Source organism: Littorina saxatilis, linkage group LG13 (genome assembly GCF_037325665.1).
Source record: "Littorina saxatilis isolate snail1 linkage group LG13, US_GU_Lsax_2.0, whole genome shotgun sequence".
NCBI classification, from domain to species: domain Eukaryota; kingdom Metazoa; phylum Mollusca; class Gastropoda; order Littorinimorpha; family Littorinidae; genus Littorina; species Littorina saxatilis.
Genome location: NC_090257.1, coordinates 4482267 through 4508486, shown reverse-complemented (window position 1 = coordinate 4508486; position 26220 = coordinate 4482267). Strand labels below are relative to the sequence as shown.

At 43.4% G+C, this 26220-nt stretch overlaps 1 protein-coding gene and 1 long non-coding RNA gene across 2 annotated transcripts in view; one reads left to right on the top strand and one right to left on the bottom strand.

Moving 5' to 3' along the window:
• Positions 1-26220, top strand: part of LOC138946336 (uncharacterized) — a 40491-nt gene that overhangs the window by 6003 nt on the left and 8268 nt on the right. The window contains exons 2-9 of the mRNA XM_070317893.1: positions 4669-4870; positions 6392-6535; positions 8673-9825; positions 10443-10564; positions 20351-20527; positions 22573-22623; positions 23972-25553; positions 25838-25879. Of these exons, the coding sequence (XP_070173994.1) occupies positions 4687-4870; positions 6392-6535; positions 8673-9825; positions 10443-10564; positions 20351-20527; positions 22573-22623; positions 23972-24192 (2052 nt within the window). The 5' untranslated portion in view covers positions 4669-4686 and the 3' untranslated portion in view covers positions 24193-25553; positions 25838-25879. The remainder of the gene's footprint in view (positions 1-4668; positions 4871-6391; positions 6536-8672; positions 9826-10442; positions 10565-20350; positions 20528-22572; positions 22624-23971; positions 25554-25837; positions 25880-26220) is intronic.
• On the bottom strand, positions 11224-12221 carry LOC138946337 (uncharacterized). Its single transcript, XR_011449238.1, has 2 exons — positions 11919-12221; positions 11224-11589 (listed from the first exon to the last, which is right to left on the bottom strand). It is a non-coding gene; the product is annotated as an uncharacterized lncRNA (long non-coding RNA).

The following is a 26220-nucleotide window of genomic DNA, read 5'->3' as shown; positions in this document are numbered from 1 at the left end:
CCCCCCCCCCCCCCCCCCCCCACCAACTCACACTGACATGCCTTAACCCTCAAAACAAGGCCCAGAATGCACCAGATTGCACAGATTTTAACCGTTTTTCAAAAATTTTCCGGGGGAGCATGCCCCCGGATCCCCCTAGTTTGCGCGCCTGCAAAGCAGGCGCGCGCTTGTGGCTTCGCCACTTCGCTGATTTGCCCCCCCCCCAAAAAAATAAAAAAAGGAGGAACCCCCCCCCTTACAACTCATTTGGTCCGGCCCTGCTCCTGTGCAGTGCAGAGCAGGCACGTTGACAAAAAAAACATATCACCACGTGTTGAAGACCATCAACTCCTTGACGAGAACACCCGACCTTAGCGCCTCAAAGTATAATGCCGAAATGGGCAGTTTCAAGGTCTCCCCCAAAGCTTGACTCGTCGAAAACATCACGTGACTCCAGCGACCAATCGCTATCGTCACAAGTACAGCGCAGCCCCAGTTGATTTTGCCCAGACAGCAAAATCCTGCACGTGGAAACCATGTACACAATATCACGCCTCGCACCCAGGCCTCAGGCGTGGAGATAAAACGTATTTCACGTGCTAAGCTCAGTCAGCAGAAAATCCTCCAGTAGAGATAAGCACAGGCGCTTTGCATTCCAATTTCGGAAAGGCACCCCACAGAGTGTTTCTTTCCCAAACAATGTCACCAAATCGTGACACTACCTACCTACCTCTATCTTTACCGTGGCCTACTAACCAGGACCCCCCGCCCCCTCCTTTTTTCTCCACTAGCCAGTCTTTGAGAGCCCTCCGTCTCTCTCTCTCTCTCTCTCTCTCTCTCTCTCTCTCTCTCTCTTTCTCTCTTTCTCTCTCTCTCTCTCGCTCTCTCTCTCTCACTCTCTCATTTGAGGTGAAAGCTTAATCATTTTTGTTTGTGTGTGAGCCTCATACGGTATTGGGGTGCAGAAAACGATTGAAACGAAGTGAGTCGGCTGTGTTAGCTTCCGTTGTTTGTACTCCTTATAGTAAACAGTAATAAAGGAATAAGAAACTTGGATCGACCAACGCTTTGAGACACTTGAAGTTCCTCAGTCCCAGCCTGCCTCTATTATAATCATTCCGTCAGCTTATAATATTATATATGTCACAGTGGACTCGAATGACAATCCAGTGAGATTCCGAATCGCACTAGTGGAGATTGGAATTCCAGTTTGCACAAGGGCAAACTAGAATTCTCATCTCCACTGGATATTTGTTAGTGAAGATTGGAATTCCAGTTTGCCCTGGTGCAAACGGGAATCCAGTTTCAGTGGAGATGGGAATTCCAGTTTTCACTGTCGGCTCTGATGGCCGAGGCCATTTCTCTCTCTCTCTCCCTCTCTCTCTCTCTCTCTCTCTCTCTCTCTCTCTCTCTCTCTCTCTCTCTCTCTCTCTCTCTCTCTCTCTCTCTCTCCCTCCCTCCCTCTCTCCCTCCCTCCCTACCTCCTCTCTCTCTCTTTCTCTCTCTCTCTCTCTCTTTATCTCTTGCATCATCTTATATTTATTTATTTATTTATTTATTTATTTATTTGGTGTTTAACGTCGTTTTCAACCACGAAGGTTATATCGCGACGGTTCATCTTATATAAACTTTTAACTTTGTGATATGATTTAATGATATTGATAAAAAAAAAACTTATTGTGCGCAATTAATCTGTGTTGTTCGATTATATTAATCCAATAATATTTATTTTTATTTCTGCATTTCAATACCTGCAATGAGTAAGCCTTAAAGTCATGTGATGACTCAAGATGAAATGGGTTTAACAACAATTCTCCACTAGAGCGATTCGGAATCTCACTGGATTCTCATTTCCACTGTGACATATACATACTCTGCCAAACACGTTACCATAGTTACTGGCCGACACAAAAGTTGCCCGCACACCACCTCTTCTTTCATGCCAACACAACTTCATCAACCAATTTTCTTGTACATTACCTTTTAAGAACGCTAGTAAGAATGCGTAGAAATGTAATTTTCTAACGGTAGGATAGATGCGGGGTTTTGTGTGTGCTTGTTGTTGTTGTTGTTGTTGTTGTTGTTGTTGTTGTTGTTGTTGTTGTTGTTGTTGTTGTTGCTTTTGTAGTTGTTTTTGTTGTTGTTGTTTTTGTATTTGTTGTTGTTGTAGTTGATATTGAAGATGTTGTTGTTAGTGGTGGTTGTGGTGGTGTTTTTTTTTCTTCTCTTCTCTCTTCTTCTTCATCTTCTTCGTCTTCTTCTTCTTCTTCTTCTTCTTCTTCTTCTTCTTCTTCTTCTTCTTCTTCTGCACTCATTACTCTGTTTCCCACTAAGTTTCTTCGCAGCCAGGCTAGTGTAAACTATGATGAATTAAGTAACACGTTTCTAGTCTCATCAACACTGCGTAACTGTACAGTGTGTCAGTTGTTAGGTGTACATGTCGTAGGGGCTGTTTTGCGGAGAAAAGCACATAAAATTCCATCCACAACAACAACTCTGTCATGTTATGAGTTATGAGTTATGAGTTATGAGTCTCTGACAGACGCATCTGTATTCCCTCATGCTTTGTGGTTTCCGTCACAGACACATTACGCTTGTCAGTTTTGGTGTATGCGTGTGCCGCCGGTGTATGTGTGTGTTTGTGTGTGTTTGCGGGCGTGCTCTGTGTGAATGTGCGCGCGCGTGCGTTTGTGTTTGTGTGTATGTTAGTTTGTGTTTGTGCATACGTGTGTGTGTGTGTGTGTGTGTGTGTGCACGGTGTGTGTGTGTCACAGTGTGTGTGTGCTTCGCATGTGTTATCTGCAGCCAATGCTAACATCACGAGCAGCCGTAAAATGTTGATCGGCACAGTTGCATTGTGGCTGGGGACAAAATACAACGAATTCATACAGCAATCCAAGCCTATAGAAAGCGCGCGAGTCAGATAATTGTACGTTCCGCGAGGTTTGAACAGTGAATGTCCAATTTTACAAAGATGCCATGCAGTGCAGAATATACGAGTTGTCGTAAAACGTCGATGGCTTTTGCTTACGTGGCACTGGAGGCCGCATAATGCAATGAAATATAACGACGTAGTGCGAGACAGTGTAGTACGTTTCTGGGTGTGGACAGTGAACTTTTAAGACTGATTTAAAAGTATTTACCAGGTCACGAAAGATATGGTTTTCCGCTGTAGGAGAATTTTACGTGTAAGAAGCTTGGTACTGGGTGACCCCTGGGTGACCCCCCCCCCCCCCCCCCGACCGACCATATGATGTTGTTACGGGGTTACTCCGAGCCACGCGCTGCATTGTGGGAAGATTGAGAGAAAATGTGACTTCTGCGGAAGCTGTAACTGCAATTATGTTGGAGAACAAAGAGGGAATGGCAAGATGATAATGAATGCTTTCATCGGATTGTTGGGAGAAGCAAGTTTTGAGCAACGAGTCGTAAACTTCCCGAGAAAGCAACAAACAAAGACTGAAAAAACACAGAAATGTGCTGAATGGCTGTAGCGGCCTTTCTGCAATGAAGAAACTGAACGTGGGACCGTCACGTGTTTTATTTTTTTCCGCTCTGCGGCTCGCAGAGAATGTCACCATCACCGCCATTATGCGCCTTTCCCACCTGCAGCCCTATCTATCTCATTTGTATTAGGCTACATGTGTGTGTAACAGGAGTGCAAGCCATGCTGATGGACAGGCCGACTGGCCGTAACATGCTGGTGGGCATGTGGTTCTACTTGATTCTCGCAGCTCAAGCTCTCCCCCATCGTGTGTGTGTGTGTGTTAGGAAACGCTACCGTTGCTGAGCTTTGGTTCAGTTTTGTGTGTTGCATGTAGTTGACTTATTTGTACTTTGTGGGAAAGTACCGATATTATATTTTGTAAACACAATATTTATGCTTGGACGAGAATGCAGGTGAACTTTCTAGTCCTGTCAAAACAAGTTGTTTACCACGCTGGTTTTAGTGTGAGTTCGTGGCGTTCGCTCGGATTAAGGGCGTCGGCACCTTTGATGTACGTCACTATTCTAGTCCATGGGCGGTTTGTATATAATGTAGTTGTATCATGTTCGGTCTGGAATATTCTCGAGATTGAGTATTTACTATATATGCCAGCGCGATTTGAATGTTAAAGAGCTTCTACTTTGAGTTCTGCTATGATGTGCAGTTGTATGTATGGAATGCTAAATAAATCCTCAAACTCAATTTGACGAGTTGTTTTCTGCTGCTGCGAAGACGGGCGACGTAGAATAAAAGAACACAACTATACGACGTTTGAGAACTTGTGGCAATCTCAAGTGTCGTGTAACAGTGTGTGTGTGTGTGTGTGTGTGTGTGTGTGTGTGTGTGTGTGTGTGTACCGCCGGTGTATGTGTATGTGTGTCACATGTGTGTGTGTGTGTGCGTGTGTGTGTGTGCGTGCGTGTGTGCGTGCGTGTGTGTGTGTGTGCGTGTGTGTGTGTGTGTGTGTGTGTGTGTGTGTGTGTGTGTGTGTGTAACAGGAGTGCCAGCCATGCAGACGGGCAGGCTCTGGGATGAAAGTGACTTGCTGGTGGGCATGTACGTGGAGATAATTAAAACTCTCCCATCTTACAGGAACAGGAACGCCAGCAATGTAGACGGACAGGCTGGGGGTGGACCGGAACTGTTAGTGTGTAGTACGTCTTGATACTCACAGCTCAAGCTCTCCCTGTGTGTGTGTGTAGGTTACAGGAGTGCCAGCCATGCAGACGGACAGGGGGTGGGCGTGGGTGGTGCTGGCGGCCAGCATGGGCGGTAACCTGCTGGTGGGCGTGCTGTGTTACTTCGTGGGCGTCATCCACACCGGCCTCCTGCACCAGTTCCACGCCTCCGTCACCACCACCGCCTGGGTCGGCGCGCTATACTCCTCCAACATCAGCCTTGCGTGTAAGACAAGGGACACGAGGCAAAGCCTTCACGGCTCACGTTTGAAAACATATAAGTTTGGTTAAAATGACAAAGGGCAAAGCCTTTCAGGCTCATGTATAAAAATAATTATACGTTTGGAAACATAAATGTTGCTTGTAAGACAATAGGTAAAGCCTTCCCGGTTCACGTTTGGAAACAAAAGTGTTGCTTGGAAGACGAGGGGTAAATCATTCACGGTTCACGTTTGGAAACATAAGTTTTGCTTGTAATACAAGGGGTAACGCCTTCACGGTTCACGTTTGGAAACATACGTTTTTTCTTTTAAGAGGGGAAATTCTTCTTGGATCACGTTTGAAAGCACTAATTTAGTCTAGCGTCAAAGACAAGGGGCAAACCTTCAAGGTTCACATTTGGAAACATAAGTCATGTTAGTAAGCCAAACGGGAAAGCCTTCATGGTTCAAGTATGAAAACATTCGTTTTGGATGTAAGGGCAAGAGGCTAGGCTGACATTTGAGAAACTTAAGTTTTGATGTAAGACAATGAGCAAATCTTTTAAGGCTCACATATCTCTTGCATGTAAAACAAGGAGCAAATGCCTTGGCGGCTCACGTTGAAAAACTTAAGTCTCAGTCGCGTGTAAGGAAAAGACGCTAGGCTGACATTTGAGCATAGTCCTCGCATGTAAGACAAGGACCAATGCCTGAACGGCTTACATTCGAAAATATTAGTCTAGCATGTAATTATAAGGCAAGAGGCAAAGTTTTCTGTGTGAAAAAATCAATCAATCAATCAATCAATGAGGCTTATATCGCGCATATTCCGTGGGTACAGTTCTAGGCGCTCAGCAGTGATGCCGTGTGAGATGAAATTTTATACGGCCAGTAATTGCAGCCATTTCGGCGCATATTTACCTTTCACGGCCTATTATTCCAAGTCACACGGGTATAGGTAGACAATTATTAACTGTGCCAAAGCAATTTTGCCAGGAAAGACCCTTTTGTCAATCGTGGGATCTTTAACGTGCACACCCAATGTAGTGTACACGGGGGAAGGGGGGGGGGGGGGGGGGAGTTCGGACACCGAAGAGAGTCTGCACACAAAGTTGACTCTGAAATAAATTTCCGCCGAACCTGGGATCGAACTCAAGCTGACAGCGGCCAACTGAATACAAATCCAGCGCGCTACCAACTGAGCTATATCCCCGCCCCAAAAATAAGTACTTTCTGTCAGAGTCTGGGTATAAATTAGAGAACTACTGGTTTTGAAAGTGGAAAGCGCTATCATTTCTTAAGGGCAGAATATACCTGCGCAGTTTCAGCGGCACAGACGACGCACTGCATATTATTGATGCTGCGATAGGGATTATGACGAGTACTTGGCCTGTTTTCCTTTCAGGCAACGTGTAGCGGGCTGGGATAATCTGCAGTGCGTCGTCTGTCCTGCTGAAGTTACATAGGTGAGCGCCAGGCCTTACCACAACACGCTATCATAATGTAATGTAATAATAGTGTGTATGTTTCTGCCATTCTTTGTGCAGCGCCATTGGCCAGTGTGCTGATCAACCGTTACGGGTGCAGGGTGTGCTGTGTGCTGGGTGGTTTGCTGTGTTTCGCTGGATTCACTGCCTCCGCATTTGTCACCACCATGCCTCTGCTCTTCGTCACTTACGGTCTTATGGCAGGTATGACGTCATTTACACGACGTAACTGTCTGTACTGGTTGTGTTGCATGCGTTTGTTTTTTGTTAAGCTTCCTATTTGGCTAAAGACTCTTTATTTTTGTTTTATCTTTGACTTAAATCAAACCTACTGTTGCTTTTGACACATGGACACACATGTAATATGATATGATTTTTTCTTATCGGGCTGTTGTTATTGGGTTTTTATGGTGGATTTTTCTCTCACTCGTTTTAAAGGGACTGAACTTGTCAAATCCAGGTGCACGGAGCCCCTGGGGCTTTTAGTCTGACCTCAGGCAGCTATCCGTTAGAAGAACTACCAAGTTCGATTGACTTGCACCCAAAGAGTCAAGAACTGCGATTATTTTACGAATTAATTTCGTACTCGGACCCGGCTGGTCTTGGCCTATTTTTGGATCTAAATTTAGATCAGGTAGATCACCACATCATGCACAAAAAGACACGTCACTAGCAAACTATGTCAGACGTCATCATGAGTTTGTGTAAAACAAAATGGAGGCCGGAATCACTCAGTTGAATCGAACTCTGACCAAACACCACGTAATAACTAGGTTAATTTATGCACTCGCGTGAACAAGAAACTGTCGACCTTCACAGATGTTGGGTGGTTTTGGGTTTGTTTTACTACCATAGGAGGATTTTTGAACTGTAAATGCACTCAGCTGCAACAAAAACGCAAAACGAAGGCTGTGAGCTGCACTGTGCCTTTAAGATCCTCGGCTCCTTTCCCTCCTCTCCATCCCACCCTACCCCCTCATCCTCAACACAAAAAAACAGCATCAAGAAGCAGAGAATAGTATTTGTGAATTTGCACCTTCGTGTCCCTCTGAATTTATTTGTCTCTTTTTACATTTAGTCAAGTTTTGACTAAATGTTTTAACATAGAGGGGGGAATCGAGACGAGGGTCGTGGTGTATGTGTGTGTGTGTGTGTGTGTATGTGTGTGTGTGTGTGTGTGTGTGTGTGTGTGTGTGTGTGTGTGTGTGTGTGTGTGTGTGTTTGTGTGTGTTTGTGCGTGTGTGTGTGTCGAGCGATTCAGACCAAACTATACTGGACCGATCTTTATGAAATTTTACATGAGAGTTCCTGGGAATGATTTCCCAGGACGTTTTTTTCTTTTTATCAATAAATACCTTTGATGACGTCATATCCGGCTTTTTGTAAAAGTTGAGGCAGCACTGTCACACACTCATTTTTCAATCAAATTGATTGAAATTTTGGCCAAGCAATCTTCGACAAAGGCCGGACTTCGGTATTGCATTTCAGCTTGGTAGCTTAAAAATTAATTAATGATTTTGGTCATTAAAAATCTGAAAATTGAAAAACAATTTTTTTTTATAAAACGATCCAAATTTACGTTCATCTTATTCTTCATCATTTTCTGATTCCAAAAACATATAAATATGTTATATTTGGATTAAAAACAAGCTCTGAAAATTAAAAATATAAATATTATTATCAAAATTAAATTGTCGAAATCAATTTAAAAACACTTTCATATCATTCCTTGTCGGTTCCTGATTCCAAAAACATATAGATATGATTTGTTTGGATTAAAAACACGCTCAGAAAGTTAAAACGAAGAGAGGTACAGAAAAGCGTGCTATCCTTCTCAGCGCAACTACTACCCCGCTCTTCTTGTCAATTTCACTGCCTTTGCCACGAGCGGTGGACTGACGAGTATACGGTCTTGCTGAAAAATTGCAGTTCAGTTTCTTTCTGTGAGTTCGACAGCTTGACTAAATGTTGTATTTTCGCCTTACGCGACTTGTTTCTTCTTGTCGTTCGCTGTTAGATCGTCAGTCCGGACTGCAGGGCGAAACGTGCTGTCCTCTCCAAGTCCTCTCTGGGGCCGTATAGCTTCTTTTGTAGCGCTGTCTCCTCTGGCCAGATGGTGTCCCTCAGAGCACTGTGGTATGGACAAGCCTGTAGGATGTGCTCTAGCTGCTGTCTGATTCTTGCCACACGAACATAAGGGGGAGGGAATCAGCTTCAGCTGTGGCCATATGATAGTCTAGTCTGTTATGTCCAGTGCGGAGTCTGAGTAGGACGACATGTACTTCACGTTAGAGCAGGTGGTAAATAAAAAATAAAAAAACTGAAATTTGTTTCTTTGCAGGACTGGGTCTTGGGTTGTGCCTCTCACCTACCATAGTCACAGTCGGTTTCTACTTCGACAAGTACCGTAGCCTCGCTGCGGGCATGTCCATGTCATCCACTGCCGTGGGCATTCTGGGTGGATCCCTCATCGCTCAAACACTCATTGATGAGTATTCCGTCAGCGGAGCTTTTCTACTCATCGCGGCCATTTCTCTACACTATTGTTTCTGTGGTATGTTCTACCGTCCCACACCTTTTGAACGGAGGGAGTCGAAGATTGTGGAAACGGATCAGCACGATGCTGACAGAGAGTGGGAAATGAAGGGATCCAGGATTTCTCTAGCCCTTCACGGAGTCGAGATCAAGTCCGTATCCCTGTGTTCTGTCCACGGGAATGAGCAGATTCCCAGGCCGGGATACGGCTCCGTGACGTCACTGTTAAGAAAGGCTCAGCTCAATGGACACGACAAGAGTCTTGAGAATGGTTCTCTCGCTGGCTCAGTACAGAGCGGGGAAGTCTTCGTCAGACACCGGACGAGCAACCCTGCTCTCGTTCGCGGTGAAGACGCTCCTTCCAATGCTCACTACAACGGATTTGGTGTGACGAACAAAAGTGATAGAAATCATATCGCATTCGAAAAGTTAAATACTTCATCTCACTGCAACCTTGACGTTGATTGTGATAGAAACCATCAAATACCAGAGATAATCATTTCATCAGACGATCAAGAAGCTCAGGGTAAATCTCATAGCATGATAGACAATTCTCACTCCAACAAAGCGAAGAAAAACGGAACTGTAACCAATGGTCACCAGGTGTCAAAGACGCGGAATGACGTCACAGACCCCGATGACGACACAGGGTGTCGCGTGCCACACCAGACCGAAATATCCACAGACCATGACGACATGTGTTATTTGACGTCACAAGAAGTGACAAAATCTCCGGGCAAATTAAGAGGACATAGGAATGATGAAATGAAAAGATTGAAGACCGCGGACAGCTATTGGCAAGTGCTGACGAACAAGGCTTTCATGTTCCACTGTGCCAGTACAATGGCATCTAGTCTGCATGTAGCAGGGGTGTACCTGCATCTACCCGAGTATGTGCACACCAAGGGTACATCTCCCACCCAAGGAGCGGCTCTATTCATTGCCGTTGGAGTTATGAGGTACTAAGTGTACATGCAGGGGTGTGTGGGTTTTGGCTATGGTTAAATGAATGTGCGTGGCGGGGGGGGGGGGGGGGGGGCTGTGACTGATGTGATGTAGTGTGTGTGTGTGTGTGCGTGTGCGTGTGTGTGTGTGGTTGTGTGTGTGTGTGTGTGGTTGTGTGTGTGTGTGTGTGTGTGTGTGTGTGTGTGTGTGTGTTTCCAAGTGAGTTTGTCTGTATAGCCTTTTTCTATGTTTAGTTGTTGTTGTTGTTGTTGCTAAGATGATAATGCGTCCACGTACAATAGACTTTTTGTTAATCATATATTGTTTCAGTGTTCGCCATTTTAATTACAATACGTACATGGCATTCTCTAGCATTCGAACCCCCCCCCCCCCCTCCCCCCAACAGTGTCAAATAGACACCCACATACATGACGTCTTTTTATCGAATATTTTAATTGGAATCTTGCAGTGATCTTTTCTGAAGTGTGGTGCCGTGGGTTCCTATGTAAGCTTACATTGTTGTGTAAATATATGCAAGACAGTAACCGCATCCCAGTCTTGTCGTTCAGGCAACCATATACCGTCTGTGGATGGACATTGTTATCTGAGTCTTACTGTGATATTTTCTTAGCCTGGTGTCGAGGCTGGCGGCGGGGTTCGCAACGATGGAACCTAAGATTGACCCTTTGACCTTGAACCTGGGCATGATGGGGTTGTGTGGAATCTCAACCATTTTCTTCCCCTATTATTCAGGTAAACTGGAAGTGAGAAGATTGTGTGTGTCAGAATGAAGACAATTAACATAGTGACAAACAAGGGTAGTAAGCGCTCCTGATGTATGCAGGACTGTTGCTGAGACTGGACAAGCATAAGGCCAACAACAAAAATAGTCTGTTTACGGTAACATAGGCAAAAAAATAGGGTCGGTAGGTCGGGATTCTTATTTTTTATTATTTTTTTTCTCCAAAAAACCATATTTTTAAGTTATTTTGTCAAAAAACTAAGATTGGGGTTTTTTTCCCCAAAAAAATGCCAAAAAAAGTCAAGGGTCGCGCGAAAAAAATAGGGTCGGTCGGGATACCGTAAACAGACTATTTTTTGTTGTTGGCCTAAGCTGTTTACCATCGATGTCTTTATTTATCGAGTTCCGCTCAGATATTAGTTAAGTTATGCTTCGCTGTTTGATCGGTTAACTGGTTGATCGGTTGACTGGTTGATCATGACTGGTTGATCATGACTGGTTGATCATGACTGGTTGATCGGTTGACTGGTTGATCATGACTGGTTGATCATGACTGGTTGATCATGACTGGTTGATCATTGTTGCGGATCCTTGTCTGTTGCGTACTCGGAGGGTACGAAGACCTCACCTTTTACGTTATAAATCAGAACAAGAATGAATTTTGTTTCTAAAAAAAATTCTATCACACCACTATTGCAGATTCATGCACAAAACACACAAGACGTATTTGTAAATTTATAGATTCAACTTTTATTTACTGGCTTGTTCCGTGGTCGACGGGTTATTCTTCATTTCTGTATCGTTCATATATCCTGGATCTAATTCTAAAAGTCACTCATCTTGAAAATACGCAGTGATGATGTTGACAGTCGGAACGTCGTGAGGTCCAGGCTGGTTATCGTCGAACGGTTACATAAAGTTCATCATTGATGATCAGGAAAACATCGCACGAAGTTAGAGGGTTGATCGTGAAAAAAACTCGTCCCTCAGATCTCGAACTGGAAACTCGTAGTCGTAACTCGAAACACCAACATATCTGTCGAAATAATGACAAGTCTCAGAACTGGGAATTATTCTATCATCATACAAACCGTTTCCCCTGAGACCTGTGTGATAAAACCACATCTTGTTATTCAAATGGAGATCCAACTATATCATTCATTACAGCACTTTATAAACAATTAATTATCCACATTCGTTCCTCATGCTGCTCAACGTTCATACAATGTATTACGTTTGATCTACAGTGATCACATAAAATCTTGGTATTTGATCACACTTGTGATACCGTGACCAATACAGTGCTCATAAAAATTAACTTGGTAACCTTGGGAAAATCAACTTGGATCTAAAAAACATATTTACCGAGAAAAGATTCCATCACCCTGACGGTTACCGGCTACCGCTGTCGCTCACTGCCAGATCTCTGGTCGCTCCGTGAAAGATAGGGTGTCTCCTCTGTGTAAGCTCTTGCCAACTTCGTTCGCCCTTGGCGATGGGTTTTGCTTCTAGGCATGGGCATAGAACGGTGTTGTTGTGGTCCTCTCATGCTTTCGCTCCTTTTCTTCCACTTTCCGTTGCCTTTTCTTTTCGATCGTTATTCTTTTCTCTCTCTGCGCAAACTCCTTAATCGCTAACCGAAACTCATCTTTGCGTTGTTAGCTAACCTAGACCAATGGGAACTCTTGTCTATTCGCGAAAATAGCGATCAAGAATTTCGTACCTAATAATAACCTCATTTATTATCTAACTCCTTATGTTCCCAATACTAATGAACAAAGTAAACTGACGATCACATCGAAAGTAAAAGAATAAGCTTTGAAGGAAACTCCTTCAAGAAATACGACAACTCCTTGACGACAAACAAAATGACGTCAACTGATAGCAAAACTTTGACGTAATTATACTTCGGTTTTCCCGACAATACATAGGCACTTGCTGCATCACCTAATTAAATAGACCATAGGTGCCTGACGGTGCTCGGTATTTGTATGGACCTGAATAGCTTGCGTACATTTTCGCAACATACGCCCCTCCTCTTGAGCTGAAACATTCATGTTTAAGCTAAACCTAGTTATTCAGTCTACTCAAATAGTCGGCCCCAACGTTATCAACCCCTCGGATGATTTTAACAGTAAAGGAGTACTGTTGTAACTGGAGTGCCCATCTCATGAGACGTCCATTCTCTGTCTTGGTCTTCTGCAGGTATGTGAGTGGTTGGTGGTCGGTCTCCAGAGTGAAATGTACCGAGTACAAGTATTGTTCAAATTTCTTGATCGACCATACTACTCCCAAACATTCCTTCTCAATGACCGAGTAGTTACGTTCTGCCTTGTTCAACTTCCTGCTCGCGTACGCCACTGGTTGAAGTCCTTGACCTTGGTCCTGTAGAAGTACCGCGCCTATGGCGATATCGGACGCGTCACTCCTCACTGTGTACGGTTTGTCGATATCTGGCAGTAGCAGCACTGGCTTGCATACCAGACTTTGTTTGAGCTTCGTGAAGGCTTCCTCGCACTCTTCGTTCCACACTACCCTTTCAGGTAGACCTTTCTTTGTCAAGTCCGTCAGCGGTGCACTGAGATTGGCATAGTCACTGACATACTTTCTGTAGAATCCTGCCAGTCCTAAGAAAGCCCTGACTTCCTTTTTGGTTTCAGGTCTTTTTGCGCTCCTGATTTTCTCGGTCTTTTCGTCATCTGGTTTGGTCATGCCTTGCCCTACGTGGTGTCCCAAGTAGTCCAGCTCTGCGTAGCCAAAGTAACACTTTGATGGCTTTGCAGTCAAGCATACCTCTTCCAGTCTAGACAGAACTGCTTCTACCGCCTCTACGTGTTGCTCCCACGTTTCTGTCGCGATAATGATGTCGTCTATGAAATGCTCGACATCATCACGTCCTAGCGGTTCTAAGAGCTTCCGCATCATGCGAGTAAAGATCATGCTGGCTGTCTTCACTCCGAACGGTAAGTAGGCGAACTGGAATTGCCCAAGTGGTGTGCTAAAAGCAGTTTTTTCTTTGTCTTCTTCCTTGATGGGAATTTGCCAATACCCCTTTGTTAAGTCAATCTTTGACAAATAGCTCCCTTTCTGCAATTTTGCAAAGATCAAGGGTACGTCTGGGATAGGCTCAGAATCGAACACTACTTCACGATTCAGCTGTCTGTAGTCAATACAGAATCGAATTGACCCATCCTTCTTTTTCACTAATACAATCGGACTGTTGTATGGTGAAATGCTAGGTTCTATGACACCTAACTTCAGCATGTCATTGACCTCCTTCTTCACAATTTCTACTTGTGAAAAAGGTAGCTTGTACTGTTTTACATGCACAGGTTCTTGTGATGTCAGTTTGAACTCACACTCTTCGATGACACATTTCCCAGGTATGTCTTTGAGTGCTTTGACCTTCCTGTCACAAAGTGCTTGTATTTCTGCTTGTCTCTGTGGTTCTAGGTCTGGATTGATGTTTACATCTTTGGGACCTTCTTTTGGTTTTAGGGAAAGCATGGGAAATCGGTCTATCCCCAACTCACCCATTTCATCATCATGCACATCATCCACCACCACCGCCACTATTTCCGGAACTTCCACTATAGCCTTTGCTTTAGTTTGCTCGGACCTGTTCTCTTTGGACTCTGACTCGCGTTCTACATACAACTTCAGCAGATTTGCATGTAGCAGCTTGTCACGTCCCTTGATTTTCACCCTGTAGTTGCAACTACCGACTTTCTCTATCACTGGGTACGGACCCTTCCATGTCAGCTGCAATTTATTGTGCTTCTCAGGCAACAAAAGCAACACTTTGTCTCCAACCGCTAGACTTCTTTCTTTTGTCTTTTTGTTGTACGCCTTTGTGTACTTGAGAGCAGCCTTGCTGAGATTGTTCTTGGCAATCTCGCAAGTCTTCTCGATTTTGTTTGTGAGATCAACAATATGACTGACAGTGGAGCGTGTCTCATCTGCTGTGTCCTCATTTGTCCATACTTGACGTAGAACTTGCATGGGACCTCTGACCTCTCTGCCATACAGCAGTTCGAATGGTGAGAATTTCAGACTTTCTTGTGGGACTTCCCTGTACGCGAACAGTAGCGCAGGGAGAAACTTGTCCCAGTCTTTTGGTTGCTCTTGGCAAAGTTTTTTCATCATGTGTTTGAGCGTAGAGTTGAATTTTTCAGTCAACCCGTTTGTCTGAGGATGCCACGGCGTAGTATGGATGCCTTTGATGTTCAGAAGTTTGTTTACTTCTTCCATAACCTCGCTTGTGAACTGGCTACCCCTGTCGGTCAGTACCTCCCGAGGAATGCCCACTTTTGTCCACATGACCCACAAAGCTTCACTCACTGTTTCTGTTCTAATGTCTTTGAGTGGCGTAGCCTCTACGTACCGTGTAGCGTAGTCTACCATAGTCAATATGTATTTGTGCCCTCGGTTAGATGCGGGTATGATGGGCCCTACGATATCGACTCCCACTCGTTCAAACGGTGTCCCTATCAGCGGCATGCTTTTCATAGGCACTTTCTTTGTGGCCCCCTTCCGCGAGCTGCGTTGACACGCATCACATGACGCGCAATACCGTTTGACGTCACCACAAATCCCTGGCCAATAAAAATCGCGCCAAATTCTGTCTCTGGTGCGACGCACGCCTTGATGCCCGGCCATAGGTGTGTCGTGTGCTAATTTTAGAACGTCCGTTCTAAAACATTCTGGGACAACCACCTGTTTGCATGGACTGCCGTTGTCCATGTATATCCTATAAAGGATATCCTTTTTCCACTCGTAATGAGTGCCGTCTTTTGCCCCCTTGGCAACCCGATCGCGGATTTTTGCTAGAGAGGGGTCTGTCTTTTGCTCTCTAGACAAATCCTCTGGCCGAATCTGACCGAGATCGATTTGTTTCGGAACCCAGGGTTTTTTCTCCGCCTTCTGTTTTTCCTGGTTCCGAGTCTGTACAGGCGCACACATTTGTGGCTCTGCCTCCCGTTTCACAATTGGAAAAACAGGTACACTGATCTCGTTTTCATCCATATCTTTTCGGATATTACCGATCAGAACTTGGTGACACAAAGCTTTTGCCACCAACACGCGTGTGACTCCCGAGAAAAACGGTGTGTCCATTTGTACAACCGCTATCGGCATTTTTCTCTGACGCATATCTGCTAGGGTTATGTTCTGGTGTTCGCCCGTATAACACTCCGGCGGCACTAGTGAAGAGTTCACCACTATACAAGTTGCACCCGTGTCACGGATACCACTTGCGTCCTTTCCCTCTACCTGTACTCTACAATTTGGATCGTATGCATCGCCCTTACGACATTGGCATGTGACCTCGTCACCTGACGTTCGAACTGCAGCTAGTAATGTTGATGCATAATTACTGCTGGGTCTTGGCCCATCCAATCTTTTGGGACAATCACGCATCATGTGCGGCCCCCCACATCTGAAGCACCCCTTCGTGTTGGGTGGTGGTCTATTCCCTGTTTGCCTGTTTGGATTACCCCCCGACCTCTGTCCAAAGTTATTGCCCTTGTGTGGCTGCCTATTGTCTGACTGTGCGTTACCCCCGGTTGGAGGTGGTCCATTACGCGGCTTATTGTCAAACCTACGCTCGCCCCCCTGTGACTGTCGCGGTGGCATGCGTCCACCGGCATCACGTGCATCTATGTATGTTTGCACATGTTTCACAACATCATCGATGTTAGTCGGATTTCTTTCCCTAACGAATCTGTTTTGGTCCGGAGTTAGGACATCCAACAGTTTGTCTGTGAGAATTAAATCCTCCAAGTCACCCGACTTCCCTTCCTTTTCGGACAACTCCTTCCATCTATCTAGATAGGTTTTCATGCGTTTTCGGCATTCTTTGATGCTCTCTTCCTTTTCCCACTTAACCTCTTTGAATCTCTTCCTGTAAGATTCAGCAGTCAGCTGAAAACGCTGCAAGATCGCTGTTTTCACCTCATCATAGTTTACTGACTCCTCATCAGACAATTCGATGTACACCTGGCGTGCTTGACCTCGCAATTGCCCTGACAATCGAATTGCCCACTCATCTTCATCCCAATCTGATAGTTTTGCAATGCGTTCAAACTGTTTGAAGTAGGCTTCTATATCATCTTTGTCATCCAAAATTGGCAGATTGATATGTATCTTGCTACTTGACTCCCTGGGCATATGATGATTATTTTGGTTTACATTCTGATTTAAACCTAGGTCAACCATTTCCCGCATTTTCCTCAGTTCGAATTCTTGTTGCGTTTCTATCTCTTCACGTCTTTCTCGCGCCCTTCTTTCCTCCCTTTTTGTTTCTTCTTCCATTTCCTTTTCTTCTTTTCTTAGCTTTTCTTGGAACTCTCTTTCCTCTTTCCTTCGTTTCTCCTCCGCTTCGAGTTTCTTTTCCTCTCGATTTATCTCTTCCAGACGTCGCTTTTCGATATAGTCTGCCAACTCTATACCTGACAGACCCAGGATAATCCCATCCTGCTTGAATGCCAACAGCGGAGAATCCGCCTCCATAGCCTGCCGTCTCGGCATTTTCTTAACTTGTCGGTGCAACAACTAGTCTCAGTTATTTTGCCAAAATACACTAAAGACTCAGTTCCTCAATCCTAATTTGTCTACACGTAACCCTGGTATACAAAAGTAAGGAATATAAGAGCACACCTCTAATCACTACCAGATTAGAACACCGACTGACTATAGTAGTTATGTCTTTAACCTAGACCTACTCGACTCCCGAGTTAACTGCTATATCAAACTTCCTTGTGAAGGGTTATAACAACTGATAACACAATCACCACAACGTGATCTGGCTTCCGAGTGACCTTGACACTAATTCAATAGCACAAAACCTAGTCACTACTGACACAGGAAACACACCAGCTTCACTAAAATAATCTATCACAACAAGATTATTTTCCTTACCTAGTCTCAGTATAGTGTCACATTGACCCAACTATACTAAACCAATAACGACTTTCGAAATTGGAAATCGGCTAACTGGATTTTACAATTCTGACTTTCAGAACCTAGACAAAAACAACCATAATGCTTTTATATGTCTATCCATCCAGTTAAGCTTTACTAGGTAAACTCGAGTTTTATAGGTTCAGCAATACCATGCTAATTCTCTACCTATCATCAAAACTCTCATCAGACCCTACTGCACTCCTCACAATAGTTCCGGTAAACCTTCATTCAAAACTCAGCTTCCCTGAGTTGAATTACTTTACTTTAATCTATGACAACTATATTTCTTATGCCACCAAGAAATACAAAGTCATGGACGATTTTAGTCCAAGCGTGCGCTTACATTTAAGTATTGCTTGACTAAAATGGAATAGTGCCTTCGCACAAAAGAATATATGTTGATGTTTCAGTTCGGTTTACAATGTTTCCCTTTTCTTTTGGAATTCGTAAATTGGCTATCTCAAGAAAACCTACCTCGCGTCCAAGATAATTTTCCCAAGGAAACCAATCACAATTCTTTCACTCATACACTTCTACTGGTATCACCTACTGTATTCACAAATACTGACAGTTCGTATGTGAAACAAAAATCTATGTGTTACAACATACCTATCCAACTGACCTATTCATGCACATGCAGTCGTGCAAAATGTACAAATACAAAAATGAATTACCATAGCCAGACCTCCGAATGAGTTTTGTGACAAACCTGCACAATGGTGTGATACCCAACTAAAAAATTTAGAATTTTGGCTCGTGTCTTTGGAAATAATCCCAAAAACAAGAATGTCTTGGGACTATCCCTTGGACGAGTACCCCCAAATGTTGCGGATCCTTGTCTGTTGCGTACTCGGAGGGTACGAAGACCTCACCTTTTACGTTATAAATCAGAACAAGAATGAATTTTGTTTCTAAAAAAAATTCTATCACACCACTATTGCAGATTCATGCACAAAACACACAAGACGTATTTGTAAATTTATAGATTCAACTTTTATTTACTGGCTTGTTCCGTGGTCGACGGGTTATTCTTCATTTCTGTATCGTTCATATATCCTGGATCTAATTCTAAAAGTCACTCATCTTGAAAATACGCAGTGATGATGTTGACAGTCGGAACGTCGTGAGGTCCAGGCTGGTTATCGTCGAACGGTTACATAAAGTTCATCATTGATGATCAGGAAAACATCGCACGAAGTTAGAGGGTTGATCGTGAAAAAAACTCGTCCCTCAGATCTCGAACTGGAAACTCGTAGTCGTAACTCGAAACACCAACATATCTGTCGAAATAATGACAAGTCTCAGAACTGGGAATTATTCTATCATCATACAAACCGTTTCCCCTGAGACCTGTGTGATAAAACCACATCTTGTTATTCAAATGGAGATCCAACTATATCATTCATTACAGCACTTTATAAACAATTAATTATCCACATTCGTTCCTCATGCTGCTCAACGTTCATACAATGTATTACGTTTGATCTACAGTGATCACATAAAATCTTGGTATTTGATCACACTTGTGATACCGTGACCAATACAGTGCTCATAAAAATTAACTTGGTAACCTTGGGAAAATCAACTTGGATCTAAAAAACATATTTACCGAGAAAAGATTCCATCACCCTGACGGTTACCGGCTACCGCTGTCGCTCACTGCCAGATCTCTGGTCGCTCCGTGAAAGATAGGGTGTCTCCTCTGTGTAAGCTCTTGCCAACTTCGTTCGCCCTTGGCGATGGGTTTTGCTTCTAGGCATGGGCATAGAACGGTGTTGTTGTGGTCCTCTCATGCTTTCGCTCCTTTTCTTCCACTTTCCGTTGCCTTTTCTTTTCGATCGTTATTCTTTTCTCTCTCTGCGCAAACTCCTTAATCGCTAACCGAAACTCATCTTTGCGTTGTTAGCTAACCTAGACCAATGGGAACTCTTGTCTATTCGCGAAAATAGCGATCAAGAATTTCGTACCTAATAATAACCTCATTTATTATCTAACTCCTTATGTTCCCAATACTAATGAACAAAGTAAACTGACGATCACATCGAAAGTAAAAGAATAAGCTTTGAAGGAAACTCCTTCAAGAAATACGACAACTCCTTGACGACAAACAAAATGACGTCAACTGATAGCAAAACTTTGACGTAATTATACTTCGGTTTTCCCGACAATACATAGGCACTTGCTGCATCACCTAATTAAATAGACCATAGGTGCCTGACGGTGCTCAGTATTTGTATGGACCTGAATAGCTTGCGTACATTTTCGCAACAATCATGACTGGTTGATCGGTTGACTGGTTGATCATGACTGGTTGATCATGACTGGTTGATCGGTTGACTGGTTGATCATGACTGGTTGATCATGACTGGTTGATCATGACTGGTTGATCATGACTGGTTGATCATGACTGGTTGATCATGACTGGTTGATCATGACTGGTTGATCATGATTGTAATTTACACAGCACACAGTCATCACAAAAACCGCACATGAAAATCCGTTTGCCGTCTTTTAGACACACCTTTATAAACAAAAATGTACTGCCTCTATTTCTTATCAAGCATCAGAGTTATGTACAAAATAGTAATACACATACATGTGCTAGGGCTTTTCTCTCAGTTTTTGTCTCTTTTCTGTCCTTTTTTTCAGAATTAAAAAAAGAGAATGCTTGCTTATTGGAAAATGTAATTATTGGCTTATTGGAACGTTTAAATGTGACCTTTTGTTTTGTCAATAATGACATGTTCCAATAAGCCACCATTCTTGTGGTTTAAAAAAAAAATATTCTGGAACGTTAGCGGTCTGTCTGTTTTATGAGTCCTTCTTTTGTCCAGATACATACAGCGGTCAGTTGGTGTTCGCCGGTCTGTTCGGGCTGTACACGGGTGGTCAGTACTCCTTGCTGTCTGTCTTGACCGTCCACTTCACAGAGCTGTCACTGCTGCCCACAGCTCTGGGGGTCAAGGTCTTCCTCCTGGGGGTGGGCTATGTCTTAGGGCCTACTCTTGCCGGTCAGTTTGGTTTCTGCTTCTTTGTCTTTGTTCATGGGCTGAAACTCCCATGTTCACTCATGGTTTTGCACGAGTGGATTTTTACGTGTATGACTCCGCACTTCAGGCAGTATACGCCTATTTCGGGGGAAGAATGCTGGGTATTTTCGTGTTTCTATAACCCACCAAACTCTGACATTTGTTACAGGAGCTTTTCCGTGCGCACTACTTGGTCTTGTGCTTGCGTGTACACACGAAGGGTGATAAGGCCCCAGCAGGTCTGCACATATGATGACCTGGAAGATCGAAACATCTCCACCCTTCACCCACCAGGCGGCCGCGGTCGGAATATGAACTCTCGACCTTCCGATTAGGAGGCCGATGTCTTATCCACTACGCCACTGTGCCCGTCTTTTGTTTATATCTGAAGTTTACTACAGTGCAGATACTCTGAAAGTGTTATTCCAGCACACAAATTAAAAAAAAATCATCATCATAAGTGTTTGTCTGTCTGCCGGTCTACTTAAAGGACTACTGGGTCGACCTACTATAAATGTAACGTGTTTTTTTTTCATAAATTAAAAGTTCCTATAACCTACATTATTCTTTTTTTTATTCTGAATTTTGGAACGTTGGCAGTCTATCTGGTTTTGGTTTCCAGGACAAGAGTTTTAACTTGTTGTAGGAGTCCGCCCAGTGATCGGGAGGTCGTGGGTTCGAACCCCGGCCGGGTCATACCTAAGACTTTAAAATTGGCAATCTAGTGGCTGCTCCGTCTGGCGTCTGGCATTATGGGGTTAGTGCTAGGACTGGTTGGTCCGGTGTCAAAATAATGTGACTGGGTGAGACATGAAGCCTGTGCTACGACTTCTGTCTTGTGTGTGGCGCACGTTAAATGTCATATATAATAATAATAATTTTAAGGGGCTTATTGTCCGTCAGGTCTTAATTGCCTATATTGGACATGAATTGGTTTATACGATTCGAGTTTTACGCCCTCACGGCTTTTTGATGTTTGCGTGTTTAGGTGGTATCAGCCATCTGCACTTATGGTAGAATGACCAAGATCTTTAACGTGCCATTGTGGTGACACGGGGGTGGGAGATGGATACCGTCTCTGGGTCTGCACATAAAGTTGACCCGTGTCCGTCCCGGCCCGGATTCGAACCAGCGACCTCTCGATCACAAGTCCAGTGCTCTACCACCTGAGCTACCCGGGCCCCTAAATGTCAAAAGCAGCACCGCCCTGATATCACCCTTCGTGGTGGACTGGGCGTTAAGCAAACAAACAAGCAAACAAACAAACAAACAAACAAACTTGTTATAGGAGACCAAGATGTCAACGATCTATCTCAGATCTGGCCAAACTTTTACTTGAATTAAGGCCACTCCACAAATTGTTTATTTTCCTTTTTCGGTCTTACTTAACTATCCCATTGCTGGGAAATTTCTCCACGATTTAGCTTTTCGTCACGCTCATAGGAACAATACCTAACTCAGTGTTAGGCATTTCTGCAGTGAGACCACAAGGGAAGCTGCTGGAAGGGTACCTGTTAATTATGTCATGTGTCAGAGAGTACAAAGTCTCCGACCATCGAAAATCATTGTCACGGTTACCTAAACAAAACTGCCGTTCTCGTTTCTGAGTTAGGCACTTTTTAGCAGAGGTTGCTGTTTTCATACAGGAAGACTTGTTTGCTGTGCAAAAGCTTATTTGGGTTGTTGTGCAGTTGTGCTGATTGAAAACGTTGACGTCAGCGCTTTAACTCTTGCTTATCCCGCTGGTAACCGCTCGAGATAGGCATTTTGTAAGTTATTTCTAAAACAAGATAGGCAGATTGCTCAAAAACCGAAAACCTTTTTCTCGTTTATCTCAAAACATTAAAAAATGACATAGGCAATTATCTTATGAGCGGGACGTTTTCTTATAGCAGGGTGGTATGCTTCTCTTCCTGTGCAAAGTTAGGTATCTTACATATTAGCCTTATTGAACTTTAAACGCTACAGTAGAATTTTACCCGTGGTATATTTCATCTCTATCGGGTTTTTTTTATAATTTGTTTCAGCCTTGATCGTGGACAGTGGCGGAACTTACCAACACAGCTTTATCTTTCTAGGTAATTGATCGATCTTTTTTAAGTGTCAGCATTTTGGATTCAGTTTTTCTTTTTCTGGCCTATCACATGGGCGATTGGAATCCGTCTGTTTACTCGTTCTATTTATTTATTTATGTATTCATTTTTTTTAATTTATTTTTTTTAAACAATACTTTAACTGGTATCCTATGTTGAAAGGCAGGGTGCTTGTTCAGATATCGCGTTAGTAAAAGGGAGGCAACTTAAGAAAGTACTGAGGTTAGCTGATGGGAGATTTGTTTGCTGCAGTTACTCCCCTTCGGTTCTAAAACGCCACTGATCTAAAAAAAAATATATTCAGATCAGTGTAAAACGCCTGCGCCGGAAAGGTTACATACTCACACAGAGCGAACAAGAAGAAGAAAGACACATTTTCCTCTGTTTTAACAATCTGCAGCGTAAAATGTTCGGCTATTTCCACCGAAATGTCAGTTTTGATGGGTTGCGAATTAGAGAGATACTCTGTTCTCTCTCTTCCCGCCTCCCCCCCCCCCCCCCCACACACACACACAATAAGGTTTAAAATTGCACCAAGAGCTGTACAGTTTCGTATGTTTTTCCCTCTCCGTGAACACTCAGTGTCTGTGTCATAGCTTCTTTCCATCGTTTTGCCGCTACCAAACACACAACGCCGGCTTGTATTTTCTAGATTGGTTAACGGCGAGTGTCCCTTTGACTTCTTGGTTTAAACAGTATTTAATTCAGAAACAACAATACAAAGCCGTGGATTGTATGATGCAATTAAGGAGCACAGCAAGATGAACTAAGGCACAAAAAAATAGTCTGTTTACGGTAACCCGACTGACCCTATTTTTTTCGCTCGACCCTAGACTTTTTTTTGGCATTTGGGGAAGAAAGAAAAAAGCAAAATAACGTAAAAATATGGTTTTTTGGAAAAAAAAATAAAGAAATAAAAAAATCCCGACCTACCGACCCTATTTTTTTTGCCTATGTTACCGTAAACAGACCTATTTTTTTTTTTTTTTGCCTAATAAATGTGCTCTTAGAAACAAACAAATAATGTGGCGGACGATATTGTAAATGCATAATATTTAAACCACTCAAAACAACAGCAACAGCAACGACAACGAAAACTACAATAAAAACAACGGCACAGAAACACAAAATATGGAGTATTACATACAGAGAGAGAGAGAGAGAGAGAGAGAGAGAGAGAGAGAGAGAGAGAGAGAGAGAGAGAGAGAGAGTTCTTGAGGTAACATTTGCTGGAACACTTTTTTCAATCTTGCTTCGTAAATACTGTCTGCTAGACCAAATAATCTCCGCTTAAAGACGTCGATTCTGACACTTTCCGCATTTTATTTTCCAGGCTCAATGATGCTTCTCGGATCGTTTCTTGACATGGCAGCCGCCGTCGTCTTCACGTCACGTGACCAGGATGATGACGTCGAAATCGTTTCCGTCAATCGCGATTGGCTGGGCAGCTCCCTCGTTATTTCCGTACAGGAAACAGGCTGTGCGCATGCTCACTGTGACGTCGGATCGACCTTATCGGTGGGCAGTCGCTGTTCTCAGAATGAGAAAGCTTAGACTTTTTACATTTTTTTTTTAACCTCAGTTGCATGCAGGTTTGCTACTACAATTATTTTGTACCTTCTTTTTGTGTGTGTGTGTGTGTGGCTTAGGGCAAACCTTCTTCATAGGTCTTTTCTTTTCTCAGTCAAATGTGTACATTTTTAAATCAACAAACTTTATCAGTAAACTAATATGTTTAAATAAATAAATAAATAAAAGGCAGCTGAGCCGAACACGTCACGCAGTGACGAGAAAAGCATGATTTGCAAGCCCAGATTTGGTCTCGGCAAAGAAACTACAACACAGTGCTTGTGTCTCGGTGAGACTGATAGAGAGAGAGCGACAGATACACACAGTGATTCAAGGCGCACAACTATTCACGACTTGTTTCCGTGACCTTTCGAATTTCATGGGGGCTGCCATTTTGGTTTTGATGCGCTTCCTTTTCCGGTTTACATATTTTCCGGTTTAACATAGCATTTGCGTTTTTTTGACAGAAGAGTGATATTTGGTTACGAAGGAAGTCAAGTCCGCCATTACCTGCCACCTCAGTTGAGTGTTTACTTTGAACTTAAACTTGAACCGTAACAGTGTGTAGCCAGTTCACAAGACCTGTTCATCTTCCTACCAGTTCCAACTGTTGTTATCAATGGGTCGCGCAGCTGGAGGAAGTGTTTATTTCCATTCGGAGCCCAACTTCAGTTCAAAACCAGTCAAAAACTGGCCTTGACATTCCCACACCCTTGAATGACATTAGATCTACGTCGTTTCCGCTTGCCAAAATCCCACATGTTACATGTCTGCTCTTCGAGTTGTTTGGAACTTAGTTCGAGTATTTTCTCGAACGTAACTTTTGACCCAGCTGTCAGGTAGGCATCATGAATTAGACGTACACTGGCAGTTATAAATCATGTTGTGCAAAAGACTCTAAAGAAGTAGAACATTGTGGAAAATCGGGAATGCTTTCTCAGTTTGTGCACCCTGGCAACATTCAGCAGGAAAAAAAAAACCTGCATATGCCTTCCTCTGCAAAAGTCGCGCGAAGAATGCTGAACGGGCAGCGACGACTAGCTGTTCTTCTTCACTGAAAGTAATAAACTACCCCCCAAACCCTGCAAGTTTGTGCGATTTACTTTGTGGACATGAAGCCAGCAGAGGACTTCGGAATGCCCACTTAATTCCTTGATTGTACTTCCGTCACAAGAACTAAAAGAACATTCAATGTTCGTTAAATCTGTGGATCAAGTGACTCACGAAGCGGAGGAAATGAAAATCACCGGCAGATCTGTACAAGATGTTGAATTCTGCCAGGGAAACGAAGCCGCCCTCACGGCAGAGAAGTCTTCGCCTACGAAAATCAGTAGATCTAGAGCAAGGTAAACATACGTTTTTCAAAGCTTGTTCACAAACACACACACACGTACACAAACACACACACGCTCACACCATCACACACACACATGAAAGAGATGGAATAGCTGATCGAGTGATGACAATGTTGATTGATAAGGTTTTTTTGGTGCGGTGAACTTGAGGCTATATTGTTCTATCAATCCATCGATATATTTTACACTTTCACCCCAGAAATGAAGCACGTGTACACATATTGAACAAAAGAATCATTTTAAGCTTTCATTGGCATTGTTTCCTTTTTTTGCAGACATGTTGGCAGGAAGTGAGTGTTTCACCCCACTCTTGCAAGGTAGGTTGATCACTGATGACAAGTTCTGATTGTTTTTCCTTTTTAAACGGATGACAATCCGTACTCTGCAGATGGATCTAACCGAGATGGATCTAACCGACACGGAAGCAACATTGGGAACAAACTGTTATTCAGTCTGTGAATATGTCGTGTTTTTCCTTTCGTCACTCTCAGTCGCAAAGGAGACACAACGATATGTGTAGGTTCTGTAGATTTATTAACAGCTGGAACAACGGTGACAATATCTCTCAGCACAGTGTAAGAAAGAACAAGTGCAAGACTGGTAAAGAACAACAATACGTGTGCGCAGCCCTACTTATATAGTTAATGGACATACGAGA